Below are 9,273 nucleotides of genomic sequence, written 5' to 3' on the forward strand. Positions count from 1 at the left end.
AATTAAACTTTGCAATTTAGTCCCTGGGCCATAATTAACCATAATTTTAACTAAATTGACTATCCAGAATTTAATTCACCTATATATAAACTTCGTAAATATTTTTACTTAATATTTACAGACTCGGTTTCCAGAAATAGGATTCCGAAACCATCTTTTTTCAACACTACTAGAAATCGGATCTTTACAACATAATGGTTTCTTAATTTGATACATGATAATTTAGAAATTAGTATGATTTTCCAAGATATCACATTTTAAGCTTAAATCATTTTGATTTTGCTTTGCTCCTCATATGGCTAAAAAATTATCTCACAAAAGATAAATGAAATTATCAGTATAAATACGAACCACCCAATTTAATGAGCTTTGCCTTCCGATTTTGATTTGGGGGTATAATCTATATCATTATTTTCATTTTCTTATTACCAAAATAGCAAAACTGCCCCCTTTGAATTTGTGTAATTCTTTTTGCATAAAAATTGTGCATTTAAATAGCTTCTTTAATAATTAATGAGTCTTTGGCTCAGTTGGTAAGGGCGAAAGCTTTAAGTTTTAAGTACTCGAGACCTATATGTATAATTAGATGCGTTACGCTTACTAATTTATGTTGTTTTTTTAAAAAAATCTGTAATGTACTGAATATAAATTATGATTTATTGAAAATATATAAAAAATTTAATTTATGGGTATCAAACTGAATTGAAGCATTTTAGAGGTGGTTAATTCAAAAATGTAAGATTATTTTTATAATAAGATTATAAGTATGTAAAATGACGAGATGGAATGTTGGTATGTTATATTAGGAGTTTGATTTATTTGGTTGGATTGAAAGATCTAGAAGCATATTTTACTAAATTATCTTTATTACATAAAAAAATTTCACCAAAAAGTTTAGTTCTTTTAATATTTTTAGGCTTAATTTTTATAAAATTATGATCTTATTTTTATTGCAAGTTATATAATAATAGATAAATATATAATGTTAAAATAAATTTATAAATCATTTATGGAAAGTGGTTGCATCACAAATTTTAATTTAGAAATCATAATTAATGTATTAATAAACAAATGTTTACAATAAATATAATAATTATAACTTTAAAGGGTGACATTTATTGTTTTTTTTTTTTAACAAAACAAAACAGACCTTAAAGGCCTAGCTTTCATATATAGCATCCAAAATTACAAGATCGTGAATCTCTTTTGGATAATTCACATCGAAATTGCAAATACAATTATTACTCAACACAAATTTGCTAATAAAATTAGCAAGCTTATTGCTGGATCTAGGCGTCCAAGTGATGACTGCATCCTTAAAGGACTTCAGCTTCTTATAAATGTCTTTAGCTCGCTGTCCTAAAAACGTTATATCCTGATCCCTACTATTAATTTTATTCACAATATTTGCATTGTCAGATTCGAATTTAACCCTTTTTAAATTTAAACTTTTTGCCAGGCTGACGCATTCCTCAATAGCCATCATTTATACCCAAACACTATTAAAAGTCATATCTTTTATGCAGCCATACCCTCCCAAAACAAAACCATCTTCATCCCTGACAATCACACCCAACCCTATTTTCCCCTCATCAATGGCAGCGTCTACATTTATTTTCACCACCCTACGCGACAACTTTATGCATTTACGACTAGTAGGATGACTAGGGAGCATCGGTCTTTTGCTAAAGTTAGGGATCCTGAAGTCATTGCTTAACGTCAATGCTCTATTCCAGATAGTATCCACATCCTCCTCTTTACCATGAAAAGTAAAATTATTTATATTATTCCAAGAGTTCCAAATAAGGGCAATGAAGTTTTCCATAGCCTTTTTATCAAGGATTCTCAAGGCTATCTCCAACCAGTCGATGCACTGATCAAATACATTGCTGACCAATCTGTCGTCAAAGCCCCCACACATCAGAGTCTCCCTTGCAATTGGACAATCATTTAAAGCGTGAATGAGCGTTTCTTTATCAGCTCCACAAAGCTGGCAAGTCGAATTCATTAAAGGTCGAATGGATGCAATTTTTGAATTTGTAGGCAAAATTTCATGACCCACTCTCCAAGCAAAAATTCGGATCTTTGGAATGATTTTGAGTTGCCAAATCATTTTCTAGAACAACCGGTGAGGTCTCATGCCCATCTTTTTGAGAATGAGCCAGGAGTACGCGACTTTAGTAGTATAAGTACCATGATGATTGTGAAACCAAACAAGCACATCATTCGGACAGTGAGAAAAGATGAAGATATTACAAATTTGATCCCCTAATGTTTCTCCATAAATATCATTCACCCTATTATTGTCCCAATGTTTACTATCCGGCACCCACAACTCATAAGTTTTCTTCTCGGTCACTTACTCCCTATTGCATATAAAAGGATCCCCATTAAGACCTTCAAAGCCTCAATTATCTTTATGAATATCCACACTTTTGCCGTTTCCTATTAGCCATCTAAAGCCTTATCTTAAACTTCGAATAGCTGTGGCAATACTACTCCAAGTAACAGACGGTCTATCAACATGTTTTGGGCTAAAGAGATTACCATCCGAGAAGTATTTTGAGCTAAGAACGCGATAGCAAAGTGTATCCTTATTAGTAAGAAGCCTCCAAGCTTGTCTTCCGAGAAGAGCTAGGTTGAAAAGATGCAAGTCTCTAAAACCAAGACCTTCATGCCCTTAGGAATACAAATATTGTCCCATGCCATCATAGCCCAACCTCAGGCTTTATTTTTACATGCCCACCACATTCTGCGTATCCTTGAGTTCATGTTTTCAATAATAACTTTAGGAGCAAGAAAAATAGACAGGGCATAAGTTGGTAAGGCTTGAAGAATAGATTTAATGAAAACATCTCTGCCTCCGTACGAAAGGAGACGTTTTAACCAACTGTTAATTCTATAGGAAAGATGATTAAGAATGTCCTTGAAAGGTAAAGATTTCCTCTTCCCAATATGCAAAGGTAAGCCGAGATAATTATCTAACTTCTCAGCCACCTTCATACGGAGCATATTGCTGATAAGCTCTCGTTGATTAGTAGGGGTGTTCAGGCTAAAATAAACCATAGATTTTTCTAAATTAATTTTTTGTCCGGATATTTTCTCAATATTATTTAAAATATTCATAAAAGCTTCAACTTCCCTTTTTTTGTTTCTAATAAAGAGGAGAGTGTCATCAGCAAAAAACAAATGATTAATATTCGTCCTTTTCAAGCTAGCTCTAACACCCCTAATAATTCCACGATCCTGAACACATATAAGCATTCGCGAAAATGCCTCCATGCAAAAAAGGAAGAGATAAGGGGAGAGAGGGTCCCGTTGTCGAAGGCTTCTTTCCGGAATAATCGGATCCGAAAGGTACCCATTACACTTTATCACATACTTAATCGTACGCACATATTTTATAATTAAATTAATGCATGCCATGTCGAAACCCATTTTTCTCATCACATTTTCAAGGAAGTTCCACTCTACCCGATCATACGCCTTGCTTATGTCGAGCTTTACCACAAGGCCCTTGTTTGGACCATTTTTTGAACTCTGTAAGTAATGCATTAATTTATGCGCAATAAGGATATTATCATGAATCATTCTGCCTGGAACAAAAGCGCTTTGATTTTGGCTAATACACATAGGTAAGATGCATTTTAAACGGTTTGCCAAAGTCTTAACGATGATCTTGTAGAAAACCTTGCACAAATTAATTGGGCGAAAATTAGTCATACCCGATGATGGTTCACTTATTTTAGGAATAATAACGATTATCGTTTCATTTATGCTGGACATATCAGCCACACCGTTTAAGAAGTCATGACAATAAGAAAGAATATCCTTACCCACGAGCTCCTAGTTTTTTTTGAAGAAAATTCCAGGGAGGCCATCAATATTGGGAGCTTTTCTCGGGTCCATCTGGTTGAAAGCTCTAAGGATTTCCTTATCAGTGAAGCTTTGCGTAAGATTCTTGTTCATCTCGTCGTTAACACACTTTGGAATGCAACATATATCCATATTATTGACTGTATTCGTGCTAGTCTGAAATAGATCAATGATATAATCCCTAGCCACACGACACTTTTCACGGTTATTGTACACCCAGCACCCATTGTTATCTTTCATTCTTTCAATATCATTCTTTTTCCTCCTACTTGTAACCCTCACATGGAAAAATTTAGTGTTCCTATCACCCTCTTTTAGCCATCTAATTCTAGATCTTTGCACCCAGTAAATCTCATCTTGCTCATAAAGCTTCTTCAATTTAAGACGGGTCTCCTTAATTCTGTTGAGGTTGACTTGTGTACTCGGCGCCTGAATAAAGTCATCAAGCTTCTTCGACAACTTATTAATTTGATGTTTTCTCTTATTAAAATTATTAAACTGCCAAGGCCCCAAAGAGTCACAGATACAATTCATCTTCTCCAAAATACTATCGCTGTAGTTGCACCAGCTGTCTTTTATGATTTTCTTGGCTTTCTCATCCCTCGCCCAACAAACTTCGAATCTAAAAAAGAGCCTCGAATTGTCCTTCTTTTCCTTCGGCTTTTTTCCCAAAGTATCGAGCATAATCACCTCATGGTCTGGACTAGTTTGGCTGATAACATTGGTATCAATATACAGAAAAGCGTTGCAAGCAGTAGAGGAAAAAACAAACCGGTCCGGTCTTTCTTTGACCATGGCGTCCCCTTCTCTATTGTTAATCCAAGTGAACCAGCCCCTTGAAGTTTTAATGTCCACCAAGGGCAGCTCCTCAAGAACACTTCTAAAATCCTCCGTAAGAACCCTCGGTTTTCTCCTACCCCCGTCCTTCTTATCATTATCCAATATTGCATTAAAGTCCCCTCCCATGATCCAGTTTTCCTTTACCGTTCTACCAATTCTTCTAAGCATATCCCATGACAGATTCCTATGGTTCGGATCAGCTTGACCATAGAAACCCGTAAATAAAACATAATTCTTATTTTCCATTTGCACCATCGAGTCAATATGCATATTAGAGTAACTTTGAATGATCACCTCAATCCCATCTCTCCACAGCATGGCCAAGCCTCCATTTCTCCCGTTTGAATTTACCGCCAAACATTCCGACATCCTACAAATATCACGAATACAATTGAAACTGTTAGTATTAAGCTTAGTTTCACATAGGAAAATCACATCTGGTTTGTTGTTGAATGTTAAGAAAAGAGATATGTTTATTTTAATTAGAGGTAAAATTTATTTTTAAAAAGAAAAGTTTGATTAAAATAATAAAATAAAAGGATAAATTTATTAAAATTTCAAATTATGCTAAAAAATTTATAAATTTAAATTATTTAAAAGATGATTAGAGTTATCTAACAAAAGCAGAGTGAATGAAAAACATTAAAGGAGAAAAAAACAAAATTAGGTGCAAAATGAAAACCCTAACACATTCAAATATAGATCAAATAATAGATTGCCCAAATTTCCTACTAATTAACCCCACAAGTATAAAATCATTACATTACCAGCTGGAAATCATAGCAACTGTAGACAATTTTTTTTTGTCGAAATTAGGATAATCATAGTTAATAATAGTAATTAATCCTTTTATTACAACAGGTGCTCCTTAAAGAAATAAATATACTCTCTTTTCATGGATGAAAATCGAATCTCCAGCTCTCATAATTACCATACAGGAATATTTTTATAATAAGAATAATACAATACATGCATATGAAAGCATATTAACTTTGAAATTCTAAACCAATTGTTCATTTTCATCTTTAGCTCATTGCTATTTATTAGACAAAAGATAGGACGAAAGAATCCCAATGCAATCTTTCTTATAAAAGGTAACATCCGAAGCTACTTTTAGATTCATATTTTAACACCAATAAATACTAAATTATTAGTAAAATTATCTTTTAAAAATTATAAAATAATTATTAAATTATTTAAATCATAAAGTTCAATTAATAAATTTTAAGTAACAATTTGATAATTATTATAGTAAATCAATATCTATTGATTAATAGAAAATTATATTTTAAATTCAAATTGATTTGATATTCAGTATCAAAGATTTATAATAGAAAAGAAAAAGAAAACTTTTAATTTATGTAAACAACACAAACAGAGAAAGTCATACAATAAAGAAAAAAAACTTTTAATTTATGTAAACAGCACAAATAAAGAAAGTCACATAATAAAAATTTTAAATTTTAAGTTCTTAAAATTTAACATCAACGATGTTAATCGCTTAAAGGATATTGAGTTGTGTAGTTGGTGAGTGATTTTAAAGCCAGTAATCTCTTTCTACATCATCTTTGGATTCTTCCATATGAATACAACAAGTTGCTACCAAAATAATAGATTCCAACAACTCTTATGAGAATGATGTTATTTACTTGTTAGAATTACACCACACTGGTACTACAATGCCAATGATTGGTTTTTTATTACTTAATTCATAATTATTAGTACAAAGTTACAAAGTGAGTGAAACAACAAGTAATAATACACAAAATAACATCATATATATATATTTATTTATGTATGTAACATATAGATGTGTAACTTAATAAGCCGAAGACCAGAAAGCATGATCTTCAACATGAAATCCATAACTACAAGAACTTGCAGGCGGGTCGGAGTAATCATTGCCTTCCAATTTTGGGAAGATGTGAGAAGATGGTTGAAACAAAGCCTTACTCAAGCTATCTTCCTCATCTTGTGATGTATCAGACTGATCTGTTTCGAATGGATAAGATGAATGAGGGCTGTCTGAATCAACAGGCTTTTGTGGTGGTTCTTGACACACTGTGTTCACATCAGATAACTCTGAGTTGTTCTTTTCTTTCATAACCAACTTATCAGTAAGCTGAAGAACCTGATAAACCAATATCAAAATCAAGCAAAACCCATATAAAGGTTTAAATTCAATCAAAGATTCCAAGCTAAGTACCTCTTGTTTAAGTTTATCTTTCTCTTTGAGGAGATTACCATAATCAGCTTTGAGAGTATTAAAGCTAGCTTGTAAAGTGTCATAGTCTTTTTCAAGCTGCTTAGTCTTCCATCGAGCACGGCGGTTTTGAAACCAAATGGCAACTTGACGGGGTTGTAACCCAAGTTCTTTAGCTAGTTGAGTTTTCCTTTCAGGTTCAAGTTTGTTTTCCACCTCGAAACTTTTCTCTAGAAACTGGACTTGGTCAACAGTGAGTCGTCTTTTCTTCTCAGGTTGATGAAAATACTCATCAAGATCTTCATCTCCATTCTCTTCTTCATCAAAACTTCTAAAGAATGATCTGTTTCCTCCATGGACGTCTTCAAAGCTTACCATCGATCTCGTACCTGAAACTAACGTAAATGAAAAACAAAAACAAAACTTTAGATTATTTATCACAAACCCAAATCCCAAAGTGAGGGAAAAAGGGGAATACCAAAGAAAGAATAAGGGGAAGAGCCTGGTCTTGGAATGAAAAGAGGATCCATAGGCTCAGAAGAAGAAGGAACCCTTTGATTTTGAAGTAAAACAGAGAGATTACTAGAACCACCAACACTATTAGTATTATTACAAGAGACGACCCTCCCACCCGCCATGAGAGTTTCAAGCTAAATGATCGATCTTGTTCAAGAAATCATCTTCACCATATCATCAAATGATATAAAAATTTAACATAAAAAACAAAAGAAAAAGAAGAGAAAGAAAGACTACTCTGGCTTTTGGATTTTAAAGAACACAAAGTTGTTCACTTGTTTTAAGACTTATGACGAAAGAAGCTGGTTATGATGATTTCAGTGATATGGGAGGTGTGGGAACAACGGCAGCTCACACCCATCACTCAGAATAACCTAATTTTTTTCTTCAGCCTTGATGGATGTAAAGTGAAGAAGAAGAAGAAGAAGAAGAAGAAGATTCTTTCTCTGAAGAGGTGAGCCTTGAACGGGCTATATTGAAGAGGTGAGCTTTGAAAGGGCTATATTGAAGAGGTGAGCTTTGAAAGGGCTATATGGGGCTTTCCTTGCCCAGGGAGGTGTCTTTGAATTTTCTTTTATGCCCTTTGCTCTCTATTTCTTCTTTCTTTGTTAATTTAAGTTATTTTTCCTCTCTCATTCCTTTTTATTTCCGGTTGCCTTTATTACTTTACTTCCCAAGAAAAGGAATTACACACAATATATACTACTAGTATAAACGAGGAAAAAGTCAACATTTAGAGTTTAAAGTTTAGGGTTTTTTCCACCCAAGCTCTTTGTTTATTAGGACCAATCAAGTCCATATGAAATAGTTTTAAAGGATTTGCTGTCTGAATTAGTTGCAACTACGAGTATGACTCTCGTTGCTATTTACCCTTTATATAGTCTTCACAAACTTTTAGAATGGATCCACTTAAATTTGGCAAGCGTATGTTGACATAAAAAATGACACAAAAGCATTGGAAACCCTTGTAATGAACATGACCCAACTTTTCATGCCAAACTTGTAACTCAAAAGAATTAGCTTTGTTGCACTTCATGGGTTCAATCAGCTCGTAGCAATTGTCAAATTTCTTGCTAATTGCATCATTGGTTCATCTAACCTATTTGTCACTATGCATTTGTCTTTAATGAAATTCACAAGCATCCACTTGTCACAAAGTTGATTGATTCTTATGCAATTTGCCTTCAACCCTTCCAGTAGAAAGACCTTGTCAAGTGTTGGCATACTATCAATATTGAGAACACATTTTCCTAAAATTCAACCCTTCTTTTCATCGCCAAAAGTCACCTCACCTTTATGATTTTCTTAGAAGTTTGTAAGATAAGGACTATCAAGGGCATTCACTATTGAAATACCACACATGATCTATGGTGCTTTTTCGAGATTGATGAGCAACAATCATACATCTTTGATCTTTTCTTCTCTAAATCAAGTTTTGCTTCAAACTTTTGGTAGCATTAGGACTAATTGCAACAAATGTTGTTGTTTTTTGTTTCATTATTTGATCTTAGAAATTTTTTAAAACATATTGGCTTGATATAGCCCGACACATTTTAACACCCCTCACTTGACCCGATCACTAGGTCTAAGCTACAAGATGCTACAGTCGTTGCTGAAGCAGCCATGGTCAAATCCACAGTATTTAATCATTCACACATGCAAATATATGACAATTACATTCAAGTATGATAAATAATCAATTCCGAGTTTTAATCAAGTTTACGAAAGCTCTTTTAATAACCTGAGCATGAAATATAACCAAATTCCAAAGTTTTAGAAATTCAGGGTCGATGTCGTGACTCTAATTCCTCCATATCGAGACGTCGCCAAAATAGTAT

At 33.5% G+C, this 9,273-nt stretch overlaps 1 protein-coding gene across 1 annotated transcript; it reads right to left on the bottom strand.

Moving 5' to 3' along the window:
- Positions 1-6,357: 6,357 nt before the first annotated feature.
- Positions 6,358-8,031, bottom strand: LOC108484116 (homeobox-leucine zipper protein HOX20-like). The gene is made up of 3 exons (XM_017787783.2): positions 7,398-8,031; positions 6,923-7,314; positions 6,358-6,847 (listed from the first exon to the last, which is right to left on the bottom strand). Exons 1-3 carry the CDS (start codon positions 7,555-7,557, stop codon positions 6,536-6,538), a joined length of 864 nt encoding a protein of 287 aa, XP_017643272.1. The 5' UTR covers positions 7,558-8,031; the 3' UTR covers positions 6,358-6,535.
- Between the last annotated feature and the right edge of the window lie 1,242 nt (positions 8,032-9,273).

The sequence above is a fragment of the Gossypium arboreum genome, chromosome 7, assembly GCF_025698485.1.
Source record: "Gossypium arboreum isolate Shixiya-1 chromosome 7, ASM2569848v2, whole genome shotgun sequence".
NCBI classification, from domain to species: Eukaryota; Viridiplantae; Streptophyta; class Magnoliopsida; order Malvales; family Malvaceae; genus Gossypium; species Gossypium arboreum.

Excerpts from the sequence above, each read along its gene's own strand:
- LOC108484116 (XM_017787783.2), bottom strand. The coding sequence starts at position 7,557 with ATGGCGGGTGGGAGGGTCGTCTCTTGTAATAATACTAATAGTGTTGGT. Across the intron at positions 7,315-7,397 it reads TTCCCCTTATTCTTTCTTTG|TTTCAGGTACGAGATCGATG; the intron begins GTATTCCCCTTT and ends CATTTACGTTAG. Across the intron at positions 6,848-6,922 it reads AAGATAAACTTAAACAAGAG|GTTCTTCAGCTTACTGATAA; the intron begins GTACTTAGCTTG and ends TTGGTTTATCAG.